General features: G+C 41.1%; 1 protein-coding gene across 1 annotated transcript in view; it reads left to right on the top strand.

Moving 5' to 3' along the window:
• LOC124148215 (metabotropic glutamate receptor 8-like) overlaps positions 1-27,252 on the top strand; it is a 206,839-nt gene that overhangs the window by 145,705 nt on the left and 33,882 nt on the right. Inside the window, exons 5-8 of the mRNA XM_048382946.1 lie at positions 19-161; positions 7,433-7,720; positions 14,979-15,084; positions 25,717-25,856. Coding sequence (XP_048238903.1) covers positions 19-161; positions 7,433-7,720; positions 14,979-15,084; positions 25,717-25,856 — 677 coding nt within the window. The remainder of the gene's footprint in view (positions 1-18; positions 162-7,432; positions 7,721-14,978; positions 15,085-25,716; positions 25,857-27,252) is intronic.

The raw sequence follows: 27,252 nt of genomic DNA, 5'->3' as shown, positions 1-27,252 counted from the left end.
TGTTCTATTTTGTTCCAGGGGTGATCATATTCGGCTCGGACCAGGAAGTGGGGGAGCTGATGAAGGCTGTCAACCGGAAGAAGGCAACAGGGACGTTTGCGTGGATAGGAAGTGACGGGTGGGGAGGAAGAGGATTGGCCTTTAGGGGAAAGGAGGACCAGGTGAGCTAAGGGATGATAAGTTTTTCTAAGGGCTTTTTGGCCTTCCGGAATTGTCAAATTTGAAATTCAAATAAACCACTGATGAAATGTATTCGAGCCTAGTTTCCATTTATCACACGCATGACTTTCGACATGATGCAATATATCGGTATGACACGAGGACAAGATATGACAATAGAAACAGGCATGACAAGAGAAACAGGTATGACAATACAAACAGGTATGACACGAGGACAAGGTATGACAATAGAAACAGGTATGACACGTGGACAAGGCATGACAAGAGAACCAGGTATGACAATACAAACAGGTATGACAATAGAAACAGGTATGACAATACAAACAGGTATGACAAGAGAACCAGGTATGACAATGCAAACAGGTATGACAAGAGAAACAGGTATAACAAGATAAATAGGTATGACAATACAAACAGGTATGACAAGAGAAACAGGTATGACAAGAGAAACAGGTATGACAAGAGAACCAGGTATGACAAAAGAACCAGGCATGACAAGAGAAACAGGTATAACGAGATAAATAGGTATGACAAGAGAAACAGGTATAACAAGATAAATAGGTATGACAAGAGAAACAGGTATGACAAGAGAAACAGGTATAACAAGATAAATAGGTATGACAAGAGAAACAGGTATGACAAGAGAAACAGTCATGACAAGAGAAACAGGTATAACAAGATAAATAGGTATGACAAGAGAAACAGGTATGAGAAGAGAAACAGGCATGACAAGAGAAACAGGTATAACAAGATAAATAGGTATGACAAGAGAAACAGGTATGACAAGAGAAACAGGCATGACAAGAGAAACAGGTATGACAAGATAAATAGGTATGACAAGAGAACAAGGTATGACAAGAGAACCAGGTATGACAAGAGAAACAGGTATAACAAGATAAATAGGTATGACAAGAGAAACAGGCATGACAAGAGAACCAGGTATGACAATGCAAACAGGTATGACAAGAGAAACAGGTATGACAAGAGAACCAGGCATGGCAAGAGAACCAGGTATGACAAGAGAAACAGGTATGACAAGAGAACCAGGTATGACAAGAGAACCAGATGACATTTTCGCCCGTGTTCACGCTCTCTTTAGGAAATCTCGACTATTTCCGCCTGTATGACGTGAAATAGAGTTTACTCTACATTTTGTGTTTGTATTATCTCTCTGCCACTCCAGGGCCAACTTGTTAGCTGTACCTATACACTCAAGACACTGGCTATTACTGTTGATAAACTGAAAAGGTTGGAAACTAGAATCTCCCACCCAGTGTCTTTTGATATCAAATATATCAACAACAGAAAGATTTAAAGCCCCGGGGCTTGCCGATGTGTTTAAAACTTTTATCGACGAGTTTGATATATTTGATACCAGCATGCACTCGGGTGAGGTTCATATTTCCATGAAACAGACATAAATATTTAAACACAAAAAGACAGCTTTTAGATTTCTGTTTCCAGCTGAACACTGTAGAACATTTTTGTTGATGTTTTCCCTTCAATGTTATTGGTATGTAGATTGTAATGTACTTTTTACATATGGTAAATTCTTTTCAGTATTTACATTTCTTTAAACTTCTTTCTGTAATAAATTAGAATTAAATAAATGTAGAATTATGATATGTTCACTATTCCTTTGACCAATATATTAATGTCATGTGTATTTAACACCTACCTACAGGATTGTTGCGCGAGTATTGTCATAGTATGTAATCCTTTATTATTACATTATATTTACACTTGAACCGTGTTGATCCCCACAATTCTGAATAGAAACAATTATAAATTATTAGCTTGTTTCAAAATGTTAGGGGAGGTATTAGAGGTAAGAGGTTCCGGCTGGGATTTCGGATAGAGACCAGATATTTTTTGATGAAGCATAAATATTATTTTCAGAATTTTTTGGGGACATTCTATTTATTTCGATAAAGTCACAGACCCAATGGTAAGCATTTCCTGCTCTACCGGTAGCACTCCCCACTCACTCAATTTTCGTTTAAAAAAGTGAGAGTTTGTTGCCTTACGACGCACTCCGCAAAGCGCAAGCAATATGACGGCGTTAAGTCTCACGTTCACCCAAGTCTACCCACCATGCGATATATAAGATTCTGTAAACTAGGACATTTAGCCTCAACTAATCCATTAACTTTTATCAAAGGCCTGTGTCGGTCTCGAAGTCGCCTTGTTAGAGGAAATACCCAAAAGTTTCGTTTTCTTGAACTAACATCGAAACAAGTCTCTTTGTAACGTTTACACATCTTGCTATCTTCCAATTAATTTCGTCTTAGAAACAGGCATATATATACGTTCATTCCCGTCCATTTGCCCGTGATAAAAGGTGCATACGCCTTTCATCTCACAACACACACGCAGACACACGACCCGAACAACACATCTTTAAGCAGTTCGAAAGTCTTCAAAAGTAAACATGTCGCCTATTTGTCAAACTCCCCATCCCAAGCTGGACACATTTATCGACTAGTATAGTCTATTTTGGACCTTAGTGCCCTGATACCTCTGAAGACGTTCCCTCAGTATTGTTCAGCACGAGAATCACGTGATTTATGTGCGGCGGCATCGCTGGCTTTGCCTTTCATCCTCTGGCAGGGAGGCTACATCACGCGCCCCTCTGAAATGTGTCGGATCGTGACAAAGTGAAAGAAAATGACCAATACTGTGGTCAGCGCTGATCCGCTCACAACGCCTGAACAGGCAAGAGTGATAATCGCCAGCTCTGATTAATAGGTGGTGTTGTTCGTAAAGTATGATAAATAGCCTGATATGAGAAAAGGAAACAAGCTGACGACTCGTCCGTTATCATCGCATTTCTCACTCCACTTGGCGAGATTGTTTGTGGGCAGGCACGTGCATGTTCCCGCCAGCAGTTGCTCTTTTTCTAATACATGAGCTTCTCAATTTGGGGTGTTTGGCTAAACTTCCAGGGGTGATTCAAAACATAACAGACCCGCGCTGGATGATATTGCATGCTGTCGTGGTTTCTAAATTAGAATAATACATTTTTCACTATCAGGGTACTTAAGGCACGAGTGACATTCAAGCTTCAGTGAAAGTATTCTGACTCAATAAAGTTTTGCACTGTTTCAATGTTATTCCGTAATTCGTGATTTTCTGTAATGAGTGAGTGAGTGATGGGTTTTACGCCACTGTGAACGTTATTTGAGTTGTGTCAGAGCGTGTACTTGATGTGGCAGAAGTGACGCACATCTCAGACGTTTACAACTTTGTTGAAAGCCCTGAGCACTTGCATAATGCTGACAAACAGATATAGACAATGAGGGCGAACCGGGATTCGAACCCACGACCATAGGTTATAACACGCCTAACTGACGCAACTCTGTAAAGCGAATTGTGGCGCCTCAGACGACTGGGCCACCCGTGCCCCCTTTCAATTAATGAAACCTCGTTTATACGAACTCCTTTCGATACATGTTTTGAGTCATGTTACCTCATGTTACCAACAGCATATTAGTCGACTCCCGATGTTGTTAGCGGTGCTCCGACTATCTCGAATTACGGATAACTCGATCTTATTTCGATTATCCCTTTTACGTCGTTGTAACGAGGCTTCAACGTACTATATACAAGTCAAGTCTTACATTTGAACTCTGGTTGTCTCAAACTACGGATCATTCTATCTACTCCGGGACGAGTTTTCGGTTTTCAGTGTATTCTGTAATGAGAATTCCGAAATCCACAGATTTGAGTGATTTCTCTCTAAACCATGTTATGTGTTATATAATGTGTCTATTATTTTGCACGATGACCTATAGTTGCGTGAGATGCGTTACACGTTCAACATGACCAATTTAGATTCAGCTCTTATAGGCTAGGATCGAATAGGCAGAAACAGGAACAGAGCCAGAGAATTGAGAATATATGAGTAATGTGGTTTAAATGTGATTGAAGATGAGTTTCATTTTCTGCTATTCTGTCCAAAATACGACCACCTTAGAAGTAAATATATTGATCTGCCTTTTTACGTACATCCCACTCAACAAAAAATTATATCGACCATGTCAACAACTGATAAAGATACTCTAAAGAAACTATCAATGTTCATTTATCATGCTATGTTAATTAGAATATGACCTTTTAAACTTATCTGCAATCACTCCCGAAAACAGAATTGTACTATGGGCCTGAGGCCTTTCAGTATGGAATAAAACTTATCCTTATCCTTAACATGACCAATGAAGTCTTGGCTCAGACTCCTCTGCAGTGACGTGACGTCATTAAACAGGTCTTATGGGAGGACTTTTCCCCAGATGTCGATATCTAATGTGTGTTTTTTCTTGCTGTTGTGGCAATTCGAGATGTGGGATTTACTGACTATTCAAGACGTCATACACGAAGCTTACTGTACGTTATGAGATCGGCGCCAGGGCTGCCACACACAGCAGTTAATCACTGTGATTATTACACCGGTCCTTCTGATTTGTTCAGTAAGGCCAGCTGTAGGATATTGACTTTCTGACATGTTTAGTATTCGCGGTTCAATAACGGAAAATTGTCTGAAAGCAATGGAACTATTTTCGTTATATGCAAGTTGATGGGAATCCCGTTAAAATCTCGTCCCAGATGAGAACACATAGGGCAAACTTGGTGGATGGGATGTTTACATGAACTAACAGGACACCTCGTGAGTCACAAGGCCAAGCTGTCAGGATTTTGCAAATGAAGTTAAATGTCGGGCGAAAATGGTAACCATGGTACCAGTTTTGGGCATGTCATGGAACGAGCGGTTCTTGTCCTATTCTAGCAGCTCTGGCGTTGTTTCATACCCGCTATAGATGTGCTCCCACTTAAAATCAGATTTCTATATATTCCGCTCTTTTTTACAAAATGTATTAAAATTGTATAAAGCCTATATGCATTTACACTCGGTATTTACAAACTGTATGGCAGCAAGGTGTTTCACAAGTCTTTCATATAGAAAGTCGATATACATGTGTTTTCAAATTTACGAGTGTTATTGATTATTCGATGCCCGGACATTTAATTATGGGTACATGTATGACATTTTTGAAGTGAGATTAATATCGACATTATAATAACTTCACTTCAAAATAGACCGCCTCCGTGGTCTAGTGGTAGAGCGTCCGCCCGGAGAGCGGAAGGTCCGGAGTTCGATCCCTGGCCGCGTCATACCAAAAGACGATAAAAGATGGTACTTGTTGTTAGCCTGTCTGGCGCTCGGCATTAAGGGGCCAAAACAAGGACTGGTCGCTCGGAGTCAGTAAACTGTGTCTGAGTGGGGTATTCATGTTAAACTGTGGCATGGTATCTCATTGAACTAGCACTATAAATCGGCGCCAATACAAGCAGCCACACACACACACACACACACACACGTGCATGCACGTCGCTATATAAGTGCAATAATCTTGGACGCGACGTTTAACCCCATTTCACCTCACCTCACTTCAAAATGTGCCAGCATCCGTCAGGTAGTGATGTTCACGTGTTTTATGTCCTGTCATTTGATTGGCTGATCTTATTAATTCACGGCTTAATTATTCACGAGGAGACATCCGGGCGTGCTGTGAATGTGTAGTCAGATCTAAACCTACAATGTGATCACCCATGTACATGAAATGTCAAATCACTGTCAACCACATGCTCTCGTTTTGTTACTAATATCTCTCGGTTCCCTCTTGAAATCAGATTGTCTGAACTGTCAATGTGATCTGTCAATGAAATAGGCAAACACTGGCGGATGTAGTGGGATTTTATTTGAGTAGAGATCAAGGCCGTGTTTGAAATCAGGTAGAAGGGGGCGATGCGGCTTAGTGCTACTAAAACCATACAGTTGGTGGCTCGTATCTTTATCTTACATGGTGGCTTATACTGAGCTTTCTCATCCTCGTTTATCCAGGCTTTTATATCGGAATTTTATGTTTAATGCGCTTGATCTTGAAGATGCGAGGCTCTTTACACTGAAAGGGGTGCTGTCCTTTGTGATAATACGATTCCATTCATAGTGATGTGGGTCCATGTCTGTTTAAACACAATAAATATTATTGAACCTATGGTCGTTGTTCTTTCCTTTTAGGGGGGCATGGGTGACCCAGTCGTCTAAAGGCGCGGCGATTCGCTCTGCAGAGTTGCGTCCCTTGGGTACGCCAGAAACCTATAATTGTTGGTTCGAAGTATTCCAGTTATATCACGGCGTGTCAGCTTAATGTGTGAGGAAAGCCCGAAGTGATGCAGGTCTCAGACGTTTACCACTTCGGTGAAACCCACGAGCACGGGTATGGTGCTGACAAACCTAGAAACATAATCGGGGCAAACCGGGATTCGAGCCCACAATCATAGATTTCTGGCGTGCCCAAGGGACGTAACTCTGCGCAGCGAATCGCGGCTCCTTAGACGACTGGACCACCCGTGCCCCTTTTAAATAATAAAGACAAAACCCTTTCCATATTCATAAAAAAATATCTGCCAAAAGCAGAGGCGATGGTAACACATAAGCTATGCAGGTAAACACTCACGGGTACTACGGAAAGGACGGATGTGTATCATAGTATTAGGTGAGGTGAGGTGAAATGGGGTTTAACGTCGCGTCCAAGATTATTGCACTTATATAGCGATGTGCATGCACGTGTATGTGTGTGTTTGGCTGCTTGTACTAGTCCGGACTGATGCCGATTTATAGTGCTAGCACACTGCGATACCATGCCGCAGTTTAACATGAATACCCCACTCAGACACAGTATACTGACTCAGAGCCGACCAGTCCTTGTTTTCGCCCCTTAATACCGAGCGCCAGACAGGGTAACAACAAGTACCATCTTTTAACGTCTTTTGGTATGACGCGGCTGGGGATCGAACCTCGGACCTTCCGCTCTCTCTGCGGACGCTCTACCATTAGACCACGGAGGCGGTCTTATCATAATATTAAACCGTACGGCGCCGAAAAATAATACCCTTTGAATATATGCTGACGTTTTTTACCCGTTAGGACACCCCTTTCGCAAACACCTTGTGTGATCGGTGACTTTCAGAGGTCCATTCATAAAACATTAATAATCGAGACTGAATATTCATCTGGCGTTGACATTTTATATTAAAGGATTCGTCCTTAAAGCGGGGTGACCGGATTGGCAAGGTTTCACTATGATACTACATAACATTCAAAAACGTGATTAATTCTTACGATTGGAGCTGATCAGTCAGTCACTGATTGCAACAATTTCCCGTTACTCATTTCAATATCTTTCATCTATAGGTAGAGGGTGCGATTACCGTGCAGCCATTAGCAAGTGAAGTGGAGGGATTTCGGGAGTATTTCCGGAACTTAAGACCTCAGACCAACCTGAGAAACCCATGGTTTATCGAGTACTGGGAGGAATACTTTAAATGTAAATATCCCGGAAGTGCATGGACGCCATTTAATGAGAATTATACAAAAGTGTGCACTGGCAACGAGGAGGTGACAGAAGAAAACGGATTTGAGCTTGAAGGTCAACTTCAGTTTGTCAGTGACGCTGTCATGGCGTTCGCCTACGCGGTAAAGGTATGTGTTGCAGTTCGTTTTTATTTTATTCCATATTTTAGTTGACACCATTATTAGATTCTCTTGTCGCTCTGGTATTATCATTGTAATTATGCTGATTGTCCATTTTTACACCTTTTTGTATTTGTTTCTTTACTTTTCTTTCATATCGATCACGTTTGCAATACTTTATGCTATTTTATGAAAAGTTGCTTTGTTGCATATGCGTTTGTATGATTGAGCCATTGATTAGTGTTACTCTTGTGACTGAACACGATGCCTTAATGTGGTTCATGTCAAAAGACGTCTTGGCTGGTGTTGACGGAATCAGATTCCACTGAAATCATTTACGCTTAAGTCAGGAGCTGCAGTTAACAGACGGGCGTTGTCAGTGTAAAAAGGGAAAATCTTCACGATTTCCCTATCGTTATTAATCAATATTTTTAAAGTTTTTAAAATTCAAACTCGTTTTGGAGACCTCACAGTACCAGTTGTTCTTTTGGATACACGAACGCCAACTGTAGATTTCAAGGAAGATCTCCACGGAAATGGTGTTGTCAAGAGAAAGGCGGCTTATCGATAACATTAAGTGATGCCAATGTGTCCAAGATATGCTCAGCTCTAGAGGGAATCAGTTTGTCCCCATGTCCCCATGTTAATCACAGTTAAGGTCACCGCCGTGTCAAGTATTTCGTGAACCGTCTCAGAGATTCTTGGGGGTGGTGGGGGTGGCGTGGGGGGAGTCGAGGTGGTTATGTTTGAAAGGTAAATGCTTCAACACATATAGTTTGTTCAACACATATAGTTCGTGCATACAGTGTGTTGAAACACATACAGTTTGTTCAACACAAATTATTATTTACGACATAGATTCTTTTACACATACAGTTTGTTCAACACATTCACTTTGTTCAACACATACAGTTTTTTCAACACATAGAGTTGGTTCAAGACATACAGTTTCTTTTACACATATTTTTTGTTCAACACATATACTTGATTCATGACACACAGTTTGTTCAACACATACAGTTTGTTCAACACACAGAGTTTGTTCAACACATACAGTTTGTTCAACACATACAGTTTGTTCAACACATACAGTTAGTTTAACACACACATTTTGTTCAACACACAGAGTGTGTTCAACACATACAGTTTGTTCAACACATACAGTTTGTTCAACACATACAGTTAGTTTAACACATACAGTTAGTTTAACACGTACAGTTTGTTCAACACATACAGTTAGTTTAACACACAAATTTTGTTCAACACACAGAGTTTGTTCAACACATAGTTAGTTCAACACATACAGTTTGTTCAACACATACAGTTTGTTCAACACATACAGTTAGTTTAACACATACAGTTTGTTCAACACTCAGAGTGTGTTCAACACATTCAGTTTGTTCAACACATACAGTTTGTTCAACACATACAGTTAGTTTAACACATACAGTTTGTTCAACACATACAGTTAGTTCAACACATACAGTTTGTTCAACACATACAGTTAGTTCAACACATACAGTTTGTTCAACACATACAGTTTGTTCAACACATACAGTTAGTTTAACACACACATTTTGTTCAACAAACAGAGTGTGTTCAACACATACAGTTTGTTCAACACATACAGTTAGTTTAACACACACATTTTGTTCAACACACAGAGTGTGTTCAACAAACAGAGTGTGTTCAACACATACAGTTTGTTCAACACATACAGTTAGTTTAACACACACATTTTGTTCAACACACAGAGTGTGTTCAACACATACAGTTTGTTCAACACATACAGTTCGTTCAACACATACAGTTTGTTCAACACATACAGTTTGTTCAACACATACAACACATACAGTTTGTTCAACACATACAGTTCGTTCAACACATACAGTTTGTTCAACACATACAGTTTGTTCAACACATACAGTTAGTTTAATACACACATTTTGTTCAACACACAGAGTGTGTTCAACACATACAGTTTGTTCAACACATACAGTTAGTTCAACACATACAGTTAGTTTAACACATACAGTTTGTTCAACACATACAGTTAGTTCAACACATACAGTTTGTTCAACACATACAGTTAGTTCAACACATACAGTTTGTTCAACACATACAGTTTGTTCAACACATACAGTTAGTTTAACACACACATTTTGTTCAACAAACAGAGTGTGTTCAAAACATACAGTTTGTTCAACACATACAGTTAGTTTAACACACACATTTTGTTCAACACACAGAGTGTGTTCAACACATACAGTTTGTTCAACACATACAGTTCGTTCAACACATACAGTTTGTTCAACACATACAGTTTGTTCAACACATACAACACATACAGTTTGTTCAACACATACAGTTCGTTCAACACATACAGTTTGTTCAACACATACAGTTTGTTCAACACATACAGTTAGTTTAACACACACATTTTGTTCAACACACAGAGTGTGTTCAACACATACAGTTTGTTCAACACATACAGTTTGTTCAACACATACAGTTAGTTTAACACACACATTTTGTTCAACACACAGAGTGTGTTCAACACATACAGTTTGTTCAACACATACAGTTTGTTCAACACATACAGTTAGTTTAACACGTACAGTTTGTTCAACACATACAGTTAGTTTAACACACAAATTTTGTTCAACACACAGAGTTTGTTCAACACATAGTTAGTTCAACACATACAGTTTGTTTAACACATACAGTTTGTTCAACACATACAGTTAGTTTAACACACAAATTTTGTTCAACACACAGAGTGTGTTCAACACATACAGTTTGTTCAACACATACAGTTAGTTCAACACATACAGTTTGTTCAACACATACAGTTAGTTTAACACACACATTTTGTTCAACACTCAGAGTGTGTTCAACACATTCAGTTTGTTCAACACATACAGTTTGTTCAACACATACAGTTAGTTTAACACATACAGTTTGTTCAACACATACAGTTAGTTCAACACATACAGTTTGTTCAACACATACAGTTAGTTCAACACATACAGTTTGTTCAACACATACAGTTTGTTCAACACATACAGTTAGTTTAACACACACATTTTGTTCAACAAACAGAGTGTGTTCAACACATACAGTTTGTTCAACACATACAGTTAGTTTAACACACACATTTTGTTCAACACACAGAGTGTGTTCAACACATACAGTTTGTTCAACACATACAGTTAGTTTAACACACACATTTTGTTCAACACACAGAGTTTGTTCAACACATACAGTTTGTTCAACACATACAGTTTGTTCAACACATACAGTTCGTTCAACACATACAGTTTGTTCAACACATACAGTTTGTTCAACACATACAACACATACAGTTTGTTCAACACATACAGTTCGTTCAACACATACAGTTTGTTCAACACATACAATTTGTTCAACACATACAGTTAGTTTAACACACACATCTTGTTCAACACACAGAGTGTGTTCAACACATACAGTTTGTTCAACACATACAGTTTGTTCAACACATACAGTTAGTTTAACACACACATTTTGTTCAACACACAGAGTGTGTTCAACACATACAGTTTGTTCAACACATACAGTTTGTTCAACACATACAGTTTGTTCAACACATACAGTTAGTTTAACAGATACAGATTGTTCAACACATACAGTTAGTTTAACACACAAATTTTGTTCAACACACAGAGTTTGTTCAACACATACAGTTAGTTCAACACATACAGTTTGTTTAACACATAGTTAGTTTAACACATACAGTTTGTTCAACACATACAGTTAGTTTAACACATACAGTTTGTTTAGCACATACAGTTAGTTCAACACATACAGTTTGTTGAACACACACAGTTATTTTAACACATACAGTTAGTTTTACACATACAGTTAGTTTAACACATACAGTTAGTTTAACACATACAGTTAGTTCAACACATACAGTTTGTTCAACACATACAGTTAGTTTAAGACATACAGTTAGTTTAACACATACAGTTAGTTTAACACATACAGTTTGTTTAGCACATACAGTTAGTTCAACACATACAGTTTGTTGAACACACACAGTTATTTTAACACATACAGTTTGTTTAACACATACAGTTAGTTCAACACACACAGTTTGTTCAACACATACAGTTAGTTTAACACATACAGTTAGTTTAACACATACAGTTAGTTTAACACATACAGTTAGTTTAACACATACAGTTAGTTAAACACATACAGTTAGTTTAACACATACAGTTTGTTCAACACATACAGTTAGTTTAACACATACAGTTTGTTTAGCACATACAGTTAGTTCAACACATACATTTTGTTGAACACACACAGTTATTTTAACACATACAGTTAGTTTTACACATACAGTTAGTTTAACACATACAGTTAGTTTAACACATACAGTTAGTTCAACACATACAGTTAGTTTAACACATACAGTTAGTTTAACACATACAGTTTGTTCAACACATACAGTTAGTTTAACACATACAGTTTCTTTAGCACATACAGTTAGTTCAACACATACAGTTTGTTGAACACACACAGTTATTTTAACACATACAGTTTGTTTAACACATACAGTTAGTTCAACACACACAGTTTGTTCAACACATACAGTTAGTTTAACACATACAGTTAGTTTAACACATACAGTTAGTTTAACACATACAGTTTCTTCAACACATACAGTTAGTTAAACATATACTTTTTGTTTAACACATACAGTTAGTTTAAAACATACAGTTAGTTTAACAGATACAGTTTGTTAAACACACACAGTTTGTCCAGACAACAATTTACACCCTGAGGCAAAATATGTTATTTCAGTATTTTCAGAACTATTTTTTATTAAAAAACGCTTCACAGGCCTTCAACATTAAGACACGTTGGTGTGCAAAACCATCCCTATCTTTGATGACCAGTCCTTGACCAAATAAAAAAAATCATCTTTCACTGACATCAGTGAGGCTCATATAAATCAATGTATCAGCAAAAGACTTAAATAGTACTATAGAGTATACACTTGCTGCCTACGAGTAACATTAAGTCCCAGAAACAAAGTTATCTTATTTTCAAATATATATGTCTAAAAAATACAAACTAAAATCCAATTTTAATTCCTGGAGCCGAGGCAAATCACTAAAGCCTGAAGTTGGACTCCTTTGTCAATGTATGTTCTCGGGTCTGGGAGACAGACCAATGCTGCCTTTTCTCTCTTTTGCCCTCACTATAGTTATTTGGTAGATAAGATACGCTTGCCTTTTTTAAGCAAATTGTGAGTAGCGAGTATGAAAAACCTCGTGTGATTACTGATTTTCACCGATCCATTCACATAATGTCCATAGTTATTTTGACTTTTACACGAAATGGACTCTGTTTCGGCGGATAATCGAGTGTGGTGATATTCTGTCATTGACGTTCCATCTTTACAAATTAACTGTTTTGGTCAAATAAACGCTTTCTATTCAAACATATCAGACAAGCACATTATGTTAAGCAACGTTTGGGTTTCATAATTTAGACTGAAAGTCAATAACGTATTTGCACTAAATTACGTTGTCTTTCCACAGTAAGAAAGACTTATGAAAACTGTAGTTTATTGCCAAAAAGTTCCTAGAAATCGTTACGGCATTCCAACCCAGCAAACACGTTATGACATAAAACGTGAAAATGTGGGATAAGGTCAGATTTGAAAAAAAAAATGTTGAATATATTTTTTGGGATTTCAATAATGTCACTGCAACTCATAGCAAATCCTACATAGGCGATAACAAAGCCATTAATCCATATCAATGTAACTATCGGCTTCGCGAGGATATATGAAAACGCTATTTGGGTAGACGGACGTCGTAACTCCAGCAGCTATACCCAACACACAATAGTCCCATTACAGCTAGACATATACCTTAATCATACCTTAATGTCCTCTCACCACTCAAGTGAATGTATGTGGCCAGAATTCATTTCTTTGTGTCAAAAATCTGTCATTTTTCTCTCACGGGATTCCGATTGCCTTCACGAGTATCATTTCCGAGTCACGTGACCGTCTGCGAAATCAAAATGGCGTCTGTGGACTGTCGTAAAAATGACAAGGCAGGAGGATTGAGATTGAAAATAAAAATGAATGACAAATAAAGTTCCAAGTTAACAAGATGGTGTCAGTAAGGCCTCGCAATGACAGGTTTAAGTCGTACTGTTAAGTTGGTTAGGGACGTCTGCAATGTCGTGGAGTCTGGCGCAGAAGTAATGTCGCCCCCAAAGTCAACTGACCAATCTAAGAAATAGCCTCTCCACGTATTGCGTTAAACTAAACTCGGTGTATTTGATATTTTCATAAGAAAATGAAACAGTGATTATATAAATAAGGCTACTATACTAATACATACATGCATGCATACATTCTTCCTGCCTATCATCAGTACACAATTTAATTCCATCTGTTTTTTTAAAAAGATTTTTGAATGAGACACGTAAAGCTTGGTTCTACACTACTTGTTGTTTCAATGAAACACATACACTTTAAGCTTGGGGCTTGATTCCGAACTACGTGAAACACGCACGCACACACTAACATCTTAATACAACATAGGGGCGGTCGGGTAGCCTAGTGGTTAAAGCTTCGCTCGTCACACCGAAGACCCGGGTTCGATTCCCGACATGGGTACAATATGTTAAGCCCATTTCTGGTGTCCCCCGCCGTGATATTGCTGGAATATTGCTAAAAGCGGCGTAAAACCATACTCACTCATTGTTGCTTTAAGTGTTTAAGAGGTCGCTTTCTGTCTTAGCAATTTCAGCTGACCTGTCCCTCTTTGGGCCTCATGTGTGTAAAAACGGTTCACATATCTTTTGTGAGTTTTGGTATTCATAGAATTTTCTGGGTTTTTTTGTATTGATATGATTTCTATTTTCGTATATTGATATAATTTCATTTTTATCTTTGGCTGCTCTGTTTATATACGTTCGAGTAGCTGTCCATCTCTCCGAAATAGAGTTAGAGTTAGTTAGTTAGCATCTCTCGGCTTCAGGAGCAATGGATTCAGGTTGATTGCAAGATGGACATACCTTGTCATAGTGATTTTTGTGTCCGAGCCTAAGGCATGAGATGGCTACTTCAGCTTTCCTTTCATTTGGGTATGAGGTGTTTTTTTGTGGATATGGGGCTTAATTTTGTATCTGCCGATCTTACTTGAGTCATAATTCATGACCGGTCCTCATATTTTAGTATTGACTGTTTCCCCAGGCTGTGCGGGAGCAGGTCTGTGGAGAGTACGAGGGGCTTTGTCCAGCCATGGAGAACATTGATGGCGACCTCCTGAAGAAGCACCTGCTCAATGTATCATTCACCGGTGAGTAATGCTACTATCGATCTAACTCTTCCCTACATGTTTCATAATGTTGGAAGGACAATCCGTCATGATAACGGATGGATGGCGACAGAGATGGTACGATGCTGACCTGCTTTGAGACTTTGATGTATAGCTTCATTGATGTGTTGCTGTGCAGTCATAGCAGAAAATACCTTCTATTAGTGATCCAACGTATTATTTTTAGGAGCAGACTAAAGTAGGGGTCAGGTTCCTACGTTGAAGTGAGTTAGTGAGTGAGTGAGTATGGTTTTACGCCGCTTTTATCAATACTCCAGTAATGTGACGACGGGGGACACCAGAAATGGGCTTCACACATTGTACCCATGTCGGGAATCGAACCGGGGTCTTCGGCGTGACGAGCGAACTCTTTAACCACTAGGCTACCCGACCGCCCCCTTGAGATGGAGGCATGTCGTTGCTCATGATGTTAACCCCCGTTTGGAATCCGGGAGTAAATCGTCCCCAGCTTCCCATGTGTGTCGTCAGAAATTACGGGAAAGTGCATTGATACGTATACAATTATCCTAAGAGTATCTTGGATCAACAACGTTTCAAGTTTTACCATCAGATATTATTTAAGAAACAAAACTCGATAAGCATGTCAACTTCACACAATATGCACTGAGTCGGTAAATATTGAAACGAGGTGGAGGTTCCAAAGTGAGGTTTGAATAGAACCCCTCGGACACGATTGGTGAAACCATTCTTTGGTCTCCTTCTAAAACCTTCTAAAACAACAGTGTCACTCATTCATTCCCAAACTGAAGTACGCAACGCTGACTCAGCAATTTGTAAACATTATTTCGATACCATGCCATGAAGGTGTATATCATGCGTTTCCAATCCTTGTAGTGCTAGCACATCGAGATACCATGTCACAGTTTAACACGAATACTCCATTCGGACACAGTATTCCTGACTCCCAGCCGACCAGTCCTTGCGTCCATCCGCTCTCTAGCCAGACAAAGCATTTCCCGTCACGTCGAAGACCCGGTTCGATTCCCCTCAGTTCTGATGTCACCGCCATTGCACTGTTGGCATATTGCTCACAGCGTCGAAACCTTTCTCGCTCGAATACAACATAGGTACCATGATTATCACATGTATGCCTTCGACTATTTGGTATTTTTAATCTATGGTTTTCTCCCATTATTAATCCTGGCCTATCGGACTATGTTCGTTGTTTGTTATGTGAACCTTTGCGACATGCGTTACTGTTACCGAACACACCACGGAGATGGCCGAACAAAATACGGAGGTGGCCGAACACACCATGGACCTGGCCGAACACACTACGGAGGTGGCCGAAGACACTGCGGAGATGACCGAACACAACACGGAGATGGACGAACACACTACGGAGGTGGCCGAACACACCACGGACCTGGCCGAACACACTACGGAGGTGGTCGAACACACCACGGAGGTGACCGAACACACCAAAGAGGGAGGCTTTCTGTAGACATCCTGTTATTTAGTGTGCGGAGGAGACACAAATAGAGATCGAAAACAATGCTTTTGGTTGATAATATCAGATGATGTGCAGTGGTTGCTGGGTCGGTGTTGAAAGCGTAAGAGGACGATACACGGGTGGGCTAAAAAGATACAAATATCGACGCAATAAACAGACTTACCCCCTTCTTTGAGAAAACGCACGAAACTATTGCGCGTTTTTTTATGAACCGAGAAATTTGTGATTTCTTTTGTGGGGAGGAAGATATTCAAGTAGGTGAAGGTTATTTTAAATATATATTGTCGGTCATAAGAAGGTATACACTTGAAAATTGGATTTGACCAAATTAATACAACTGTTATCAAAAAGTTACTAAGCGGAAAACAGTCGCCGAAACTTAGGGTCCAAACATAACTATGATACCTGTATCAAATACAGCACCATCATGCTTTGTTTCATTTTGAGGGGGAATGGGTGGCCCAGTGGTCTAAGGCGCCGCGATTCGATGTGCAGAGTTGTGTCCCTTAGGCACGCCAGAAACCTATGATTGTGGGTTCGAATCCCGGTTCACCCCGATTATGTTTCTAGGTCTGTCAACACCATACCCATGCTCGTGTGTTTCACCGAAGTAGTAAACGTCTGAGACCTGCATCACTTCGGGCTTTCCTCCAACATTAAGCTGACACGCCATGATATAACGTGAATACTGTTAAAAGCGGCGTTAAACCCAACTCACTCACTGTTTCATTTTTAGTCGCCATCAACCATAGGTGTATGCTTTCTTTTTCCCGGCAGTTTACAAAAAGCCTTACCAGTCGATGAGTAATATGGCGATGACATGACGGTCGTCCTTCACTCCGCTCGCTCACTGGGTCCCATCTCACTGGATTGGCGGTCTTGGCGATCAATGGGCGGATAGCGTCCTTGCAAGCATTGTAGCGTTAGTACAACTAGAATTAGCCGATGTTTGAAAGCTATCAATTTTTCTATCAAATATGAAATATCTAGGACTAGTTTGCCCTCAATCTGCGCTGACAGCCGCGTACTGTGTGATAGCATCGGGTCGCGCATCACTTTCAATGAGGTCATATCTCATGAATAGTTCTGTCAAAAACTGTACAGCGGGTTAGCGGAACCATGCCACTATGATTTAATGCTTGTATATAAACCTATGAATCACGTGGAGCGTCGGTTGGTTTGTTTCAGAGACATTTTTTAAATTATTTTCAAATGTAAAATATTTGTTGAGTGGAAAGTTTATATAGAATCATTTCATTTCAATTTTCATTTGTTTCGAAAATCATTTTGATTTAGGTGTCTTTTGATTTGAAGTGCGGGTATCCTGGTGGTTGAAGCCTGGCCTTGCCACGCCGAACACCAGGTTGGTTGGTTGGTTGGTTTTTTAACGCCGCACTCAGCAATATTCCAGCTATATGACGGTGGTCTGTAAATAACCGAGTCTGGACCAGACAATCCAGTGATTAATATCATGAGCATCGATCCACGCAATTGGTATCGATGATATGCATCAACCAAGTGAGTGAGCCTGACCGCCTGATCCCGTTAGTCGCCTCTTACGACAAGCATAGTCGCCATTTACGGCAAGCATGGGTTGCTGAAGACGTATGCCCACGCCGTCAAGGTACGAAAACAAGCAGCTGTTTCAACCAGCCGACCTGGCCGCTTGTAGCAACCTGCATGTATCTTTGCCAGCGACCCGTGAACATCCGGGGTAGAATAGGTCTTCAGCAACCCATGCTTGCCGTAAGAGACAACTATGCTTGTGGTAAGAGGTGACCAACGGAATCCGGTGGCCACACTCGCTGATTTAGTTGATGCTTGTCATCGTATCCTAATAGCGTAGATAGATGCTCATGATGTCAATCACTGTATTGGCAGGTCCAGACTCGATTATCTACAGACCACAGTCATAAAGCTGGAATATTGCCGACTGTGGTTTAAAACAACAAACAAACAAACTTGTCCATCGATGGGAAATGTAATCTGACAAACTCAAGTGTGGATAAAAGTGAAGAAAGCACGCTGTCCCCATGCTTGTCGTTAGAGCTGCCTAATTAGCATCGGGTGGTTGAATGTGCGACTTGGTTGTCTGTGTGCTCATGCCGTCAGCCACTGGTTTGCCTGATCCAGAGTCCAGGGTTTATAGTCCGTAGTATAGCTGAACCATTACCCCGCGGTGTTAAACAACATGCACTCACTAACTTGCCTGAAAACCCTCGATTAGCCTGAGTGCGGATCGATGACGTCATGTTGCCCCTGCCATATCCCATATTGCCCCGTCTTCAGACCGCTCCCATTTCACCCGAGGCCAGTGCCTATAAATATTTATGGTGCATCTCCCAACATTATCAGACAATCTATATCTGTTTCTTTCTCTGGTTGCACATGTATTTCCAATAAAGACGAGATACATTTTTATGTGCAAATAAACCTATAAATACTTTGGTCAACAGGTACAGATTCTATATTCGGCAAATTCCACCGAGTATTTCTTTGAAAATACAGCATCATTATTTTAGTTAACGGTGTGATAAACTCCTTATTTAATGCTTACTGGGTAATGCCATTTTGTGTCATGCTGAAATGAGAAATAACACAAAAATTGTGCACGTATTTTACCGTTATGATGATCTGAATGTACGAACCTTCTAACTCAACGTTCTTAAACACAGATTAACATGATAACCACGATTCGCGAATGTTTGAAACTGACGTCGGGGACGTGATTTTTACCAAGTTGGTGTAAAACGCTGCAATCTGCATCGCGATTAATGACAAAAAGTCACGATTTTATATTTTATTTGTTAACAAGTCTTAAAACTAAAACTCTACTTAATCATGATATCAACTTGGAGGCAAATCTCATATTAAAAGAAAGGCATCAACTCAAGACAGTGTTTCAGCGTGTTTTTACAATCTTTGATAACCAAACTTAATAAATTACTTTTTTTATTTTTCCATCAACATTGACAAATGATATAAATACACGATCCTTTGATTCTATAGTAATAGATGCTGGGCTTCGAAATGCGGATCTCACATCAATCACATCGCCTGTAACCGTTTTGTGACAGCTCATCAAAATATCTAACTCCCGAATACGGTTCACACAATTTTTAATAATAATCTTTTTACAGTGATGAAAGTTTGATTGATCCGTTCGTTTGATGGCATTTCTTAAGTTTTATTTCCCAATCGCAGTTTTCTCACGCATTGCGAAAATGATAGCGAAAAAAGAAGTCGTCATTTTGGCAAGTGCTTGTCAGCTGGCTGTCATTGTCGATATCAAATCCAGGACGAGATTTTCGTCCCCTACTTCTGAGGAACTGGAAAATCTTCTCTTTCCTTGCAATTACAGATTGGAGCACGAATACCGGAACCGTAGCTAACAACTACATTTTGACATTGGTCTTACAGCTATCTGACCCGCCCCGTGAAGATCCGGGGTAGAAAAGGTCTTCAGCAACCCATGCTTGCCGTAAAAGGCGACTATGCTTGTCGTAAGAGGCTACTAACAGGATTGGGTGGTGAGGGTCGCTGACTTGGTTGATGCATGTCATCGTATCCCAGTTGCGTTGATTGATGCCCATGATGTAAATCACTGGATTGTGTGGTCGAGACTCGGTTATTTAGCTGGAATATTGCTGAGTGTGGCGTTAAACAACAAACATACAAACAAACCTATGGCTATCTTAGGACAAGTGTTTCTGAAACTGTAATGTTTAACTAGAATTGATAAGACCTGCAACAAAAAACTGGCTTTGTTCAGAGGAGCCCGTGGTAGGTGGTGCTGAAACCGCTGAATCCCTGTAGGACCCCGGATGCAAACAGGTCACCAACAACCTATGCTTGTCGTAAGTCGATGGGTGGCCAGGTTGGACTACTATTCAAAACGGATGTTTCAGAACTGCAGCTAGTTCTCGAGCTGAGTTGCACCGCGCACAACTAAAAAATTTTGTTTCGAAACTTGAGGGGGCAAGGGTGGCCCAGTCGTCTTAGGCGCTGTGCAGAGTTCCGTCCCCTGGGCACGCCAGGAACCTGAGATTGTAGGTTGGAATCTGAGTTCGCCATCATTGTGTTTCAAAGTTTGTCAGCACCATACCGGTGCTCGTTAGTTTCACCAAAGTGGTAAACGTCTAAGACCTGAATCACTTCGGGCTTTCCTACCACATCAAGGTGAATCGCCGTGAGATAGCTGGAATAGTGCTCAAAACGGCGTAAAATCCAAGTCACTCACTCACTCATTCTAAATTAGCTTTCTTTAGACCTGCAACTAAGCAATAGTCTTCGAGATTAGGCCCAAAGACACAGGATACGCCCGACGCTTCCAGGATGGCAACATTGTGTTTCGTCTCTCTGTGATTTAAAATACAAGCCACAAAACCTCTTCGAAAATCATACAAAATCTGTCCGTTGTCCGATTCCGACAATATCATGAGCATGTGTTTATAAATCATCAAGGTGGTTAGGTGAAATGGGGTTTAACGTCGCGTCCAAGATTATTGCACTTACATGTATATAGCGACATACATGCACGTGTGTGTGTGGCTGCTTGTACCTGTCCGGACTGATGCCGATTTATTGTGCTAGCTCACTGAGATACCATGCCGCAGTTTAACATGAATACCTCAGACACAGTATACTGACTCCGAACCGACCAGTCCTTGTTCTAGTCCCTTAATGCCGAGTGCCAGACAGGGTAACAACAAGTACCATCGTTAAACGTCTTTTGGTATCACGCGGCCGGGGATCAAACCCCGGACCTTCCGCTCTCCGGGCGGACGTTCTGCCACTAGACCACGGAGGCGGTGAATCACTATCAAATAGTGATGACACCAGGTGTTCGAGTAGGACACCTGCAATGTATACCGTTTCTACACAGTGGTTTTTAAACCGAGGAATCATTTATTCTTCAGTATTTCTGGGCGGTATGTTCATTAGGACAAGGGGGCACGGGTGGCCCAGTCGTCTGAGGCGCCGCGATTCGATGTGCAGAGTTACGTCCCTTGGGCACGCCAGAAACCTATGATTGTGGGTTCGAATCCCGGTTCGCCCCGATTATGTTTCTAGGTTTGTCAGCACCTTACCGTGCTCTTTGGTTTCACCGAAGTTGTAAACGTCTGAGACCTACATCACTTGAGGTTTTCCTCCCACATTAAAATGACACATGACATAACTGGAATACTGTTAAAAGCGGCGTTAAACCCAACTCACTCACATAAGGACAAATAGGTTATGCAACAAGATTATGCTAAATCGTATATGGGAGCACAACATCCACATAATTATCAGAATTGTCAGAGACAAACACTAAAAGAACAAGAATAGAAATCACAGTGCGTCGTCATCATTCTTGATATCCAGATACTCAACTGTGTCTCGTTGCTGTTACACTTTCGGTCATAGGCCATATCCCCCCTGTTGGAAACAGTATTAACATTTCCCTACTTAGCAATAAAAGAAAATGGCGACTGTGTATTTTACCCCAAGCATCCAGCATTTGACATCCAGACACTTTTGTCACTCTCGCCCGCGGGCATTTTGAAGCAAAGAATAAACGGACTAATAAACCAGAATTGGCGAGACAATAATCCCTAAAATCCCCTGGAATCATACGCTTAGATTAGCAAGCACAAGATGGGTTTCTGTTGTCCCGCCCAAGCAGACGGAGCGTTTCATGCTTGTACATAACTTCCCCACTATCCCACACAGTCGAGGACTCAAGTTGAAGGCAACGAGGGCTATCTTCATCCTATCTGCGCGATAGTCAGATTCCCCCCACAAAAGTGCTAGGAAATCAATTTTCTCAGGTTTCTTTCTAGCCCTGTGTACGAGGTCGCGATGGTAATTTGGGGATTAGTTGAGATGAAATTAGGTTTACAATCTGTAATTCATGTTCAAACTAATTATCCTTTGTTCATATAGACGCGCATGTGTGAGCAAGACTGTCCGTGCACAGGTCGTGAACAGTGACCATCGAGTTCTTGCTCCTTGTGGCGTTGGTATTTCAGAAATAGAAATGTCACTGCAAGAGAATAAAAAGTCTAGATTATCCACCGAAACTTCCATTTGGCGGAAAGGGTTAAATAGCTCTGAAAAGTATACGAAAGTATACGAATGCACGTTCGTGAAGGCGCTCGCTATGTTTTAAAATTAACCAAATTATATAATATGAATTAAATGTGGCAGCCATTAACCTGATCAAGGTTGCTACCTCTATAAGTACCCGCTATCTTAACGTGGTGTTATAATTGCATTGGCACGGATCCTGTTAAAGGAAGTGAGTGAGTGAGTGAGTATGGTTTTATGCCGCTTTTAGCAATATTCCTGCAATATCACGGCGGGGGAAACCGGAAAGTGGGCTTCACACATTGTATCCTTGTGAGGATCTTCGGCGTGACGAGCCAACGCTTTAACCACTAGGCTACCTCACCGCCCCAATCCTGTTGAAGATTGAGTGCGTGAGTTGGGTTTAAAGCCGCTTCGAACAGTATTTTAGTTACATCATGGCGTCAGTTCAATGAGGGAGGAAAGCCCGAAGTGATGCAGGTCTCAGACGTTTACTACTTCGGTGAAACACACGAGCAAGGGTATGGTGTTGACAGACCTAGAAACATAATCGGGGCGAACCGGGATTCGAACCCACAATCATAGGTTTCTGGCGTGCCTAAGGGACACAACTCTGCACATCGAATCGCGGCGCCTTAGACCACTGGGCCACCCATTCCCCCTCAAAATGAAACAAAGCATGATGGTGCTGTATTTGATACAGGTAACATAGTTATGTTTGGACTCCAAGTTTCGGCGACTGTTTTCCGCTTAGTAACTTTTTGATAACAGTTGTATTAATTTGGTCAAATCCAATTTTCAAGTGTATACCTTCTTATGACCGACAATATATATTTAAAATAACCTTCACCTACTTGAATATCTTCCTCCCCACAAAAGAAATCACAAATTTCTCGGTTCATAAAAAAACGCGCAATAGTTTCGTGCGTTTTCTCAAAGAAGGGGGTAAGTCTGTTTATTGCGTCGATATTTGTATCTTTTTAGCCCACCCGTGTATCGTCCTCTTACGCTTTCAACACCGACCCAGCAACCACTGCACATCATCTGATATTATCAACCAAAAGCATTGTTTTCGATCTCTATTTGTGTCGCCTCCGCACACTAAATAACAGGATGTCTACAGAAAGCCTCCCTCTTTGGTGTGTTCGGTCACCCTCGTGGTGTGTTCGACCACCTCCGTAGTGTGTTCGGCCAGGTCCGTGGTGTGTTCGGCCACCTCCGTGGTGTGTTCGGCCGTCTCCGTGGTGTGTTCAGTAACAGTAACGCATGTCGCAAAGGTTCACATAACAAACAACGAACATAGTCCGATAGGCCAGGATTAATAATGGGAGAAAACCATAGATTTAAAATACCAAATAGTCGAAGGCATACATGTGATAATCATGGTACCTATGTTGTATTCGAGCGAGAAAGGTTTCGACGCTGTTAGCAATATGCCAACAGTGCAATGGCGGTGACATCAGAACTGAGGGGAATCGAACCGGGTCTTCGACGTGACGGGAAATGCTTTGACACTAAGGCTACCTCATCGCTCCCACAGCGTATTTCGGATGGAGCTAGATCAGGGACGAGAACAACTGCAGATGCAAGAAGAATTCCTTGACCCAATGGCATCTGGCCTTTGCACTGATTCTAATCCAACAAATATGGCCCCACGATTGAAAAAGATATGAATATTATCCGACTCGCGTTGAACTCACAACCGAAATCGCCCAACAGCAACATACCCAATTGAACTGACATACGAAGAACATGCGCTTCTGACGTCTTGTCAATATGACGGACACAAGTCAACGTCTGACTGACTGTAGGCAGACATCTGTCCGTCTTTACCAGGCAATTTGTGTTAAGTTTTAAATAACATAATTATGAAAATAGAATCGGACACGAAAATTAATTTTATCCGTTCCAAACTGACGTAAATGAAACCATTTTTCTCCCCGGCGCTATCACAGGAACCTCTGATCACGTGACCTGTCTGGTCTGCTTGTCATTCGTCCTTTTGATTGTATTGCGGGTGCCAGTATTGAAGCTAGACGTCCATTTTTAGAACTGGAGAAGACGCTTGATTGAAGTCAATGTTTGTCATCGTCTCCAATCATGTTGACACGTCAAGTTCTTTGATATTCATAAGTACATAAAATTATTTATAAACTTTACAATGCCCGAGCGTTGCATGAGTTTAGGAGGAGGGGGTTGGAATGGGGTGGGGGTGAGGGTGGTCACGTTGGGGTAGCCTTGTGGTTAAAACGTTCGCTCGCCACGCCGAAGACCCTGGTTCGATTCCCCACATGGGTACCATGTGTGAAGCCCATTTCTGGTGTCCCCGGCGCTGATATTGCTGAATCTTGCTTAAACTGTACCCACTCACTCACTCACTCACTCACTCACATGAATGAATGTTGCAGTTGGGAATATTTTAGCTGTTTCACTACAGACTGCCCCACCGGTGGCATCAGTCACCAACACACGCAAAGGCAAGTCAAGTGTTCAACTGTTAAAAAACGGGTACATATGGTACATATCAAAAGTGGGAATTACATTTAATTAATTTCATAACGTAATGTAACGTGTGCGTTACTAAAGTTACTCTATTCGTGGTATGTCTCCTTGTTAGACCTTCGAGGATCCTCCTTGCTGTAGTGGTAGAGCGTCTGCCTGGCGAGCAGGAGGTCAGCGGCTCGATTTACGGCCGCGCTTTACCAAAAGAAGTAATAATAAATGGTACTTTTTGTTACACTGCCTGACGCTCGGCACCAATTAAAATACACGTATTTAAGTGAAATAATTTTGCAAACAACCTTCAACCCCATTTTACCTCACCTCACCTCACCTCACCTCACCTCACCTCACCTCACCTCACCGCTTGTCTCAAGAGCTGAGTTAAATGAGGATTTGCCCCGACACGAGTATTTTCGGACCATCGTATATATATGGAATACTGTTGTTTCCGGCATAAAACAACATTCACTCTCAAGCGAGAAGTCATCCAAGGTGTATACTAGGTCGGGTAATGCCTTCTCCCTCTTCCTCCTCTGTCAATACATGGTCTACATCTTCCTCTGCAGGTTTATCCGGACAACACTTCCAGTTTCTGTCCAATGGCGACGGCCCGTCTCGATATCGGATCCTCAACTTCCGGCGGAACGACGCAGGTCACTTTGAATGGGCGACCGTCGGCTACTTCCGGGGTGGCAATCTGACAGTCGTAAGTCTCCGAGTACTTGTAGCTTGTAATTGATGGTTTGATGAGAGTGTTGCGAGAATAGTTTAGTACATCCGAGTCTTGGTATTTAGTGAACAGAAGGGAAATCTGTCGCTTTCTGCATCACATACAGGGCAATACACATCGTGACACTATTCGGCGATATATGCAAGAGTCACGTTCGAAGTTTAATTGGTTCATCAACTGTTCAGTGCATAGACGTCTGTGAGTGAGTGAGTTTTGTTTAACGCCGTTGGAACAGTATTTCAGTTATATCACGGCGCGTCAGGTTAATATGCGAAGAAAATCAGAAGTAATGTAGGCCTTAGATGTTTACCACTGAAGTGAAACCCGGGTATTGTACCGACAGACATGGAAACATAATCAGGGAGAATCTTAGAATCGAACTGGTCATTATTGCTTTTTGGCATCTCAAGGGCCGCAACTCTTCACGGCGAATCCTAACACCGTAGGCTACCCGTGCCTCCATAGATTCTGTGAAGTTGGCAGGGCGCCAGTGTTCGCGCGGCAGTCAACAGGTACCGAACGAAACACAGCCTTTCTTTCCTCGTGGACATCATCTCGCTCGTAGCGTGTGATTTAATTAAATACATTAACTATGAAACTATATGTCAGCGGCCCATAGACATCTGTACACTAAGGCTTACATCGCCACTGTTGTTGAATTATAAAACCTCACGATATGTGTAACGCCGCAATCAGCAGTATTCCAGCCACATGGCGGCGGTCTAGAAATAATCGAGTCTGGACCAGACAATCCAGTGATTGAAGTCCTGAGCATCGATCCATGCAATTGGGATACGATGACATGCATCAACCAAGTCAGATGCCTGATCATCCGATCCCGTTAGTCGCCTCTTACGACAAGCATAGTCGCCATCAAGGCAAGCATGGGTTGCTGGAGACCTATTCTAACCCGGATCTTCACGGGTCCGTCACGATGTGAAAATATTTACAAACATATCAGTTCTCCCGAAATATGATACTAACCCTGTTTCAAGTTGTCAGTGTCAATGAGCTAAAACAACTAAAGTCCTGCATGTATTTTTACTGTTTTTCAATTATTTGCCCTTGATGCCAGTATCACTGATCATTATTCATTTCCACACAAATTCAATCAGGGCACATCCGCACAGCTATCACATCTTCTTATTCATCACTTACATCTTTACCTTCTGCGTTATTTTCCCAATGAGTTTTTTTAACACTCAGTTGTCCAATCCACGCCCCATGGCGCTGTCGATACCACTTTTTCCAATATTTCTCCGTTGCCCGTTACTAATGCTTTAAAAGTCGCTTCGATTCGCCCACAGCAGTCAATTAGTATTCTGCCCCCTAGACAATCTTGGTCTGCTTGTGTAATCTGGTTACGTTGAAA

Source organism: Haliotis rufescens, unplaced genomic scaffold, assembly GCF_023055435.1.
Source record: "Haliotis rufescens isolate VD_foot unplaced genomic scaffold, xgHalRufe1.0.p SCAF_42, whole genome shotgun sequence".
Lineage (NCBI taxonomy): Eukaryota > Metazoa > Mollusca > Gastropoda > Lepetellida > Haliotidae > Haliotis > Haliotis rufescens.
This window is presented reverse-complemented; position numbering and strand designations above follow the sequence as displayed.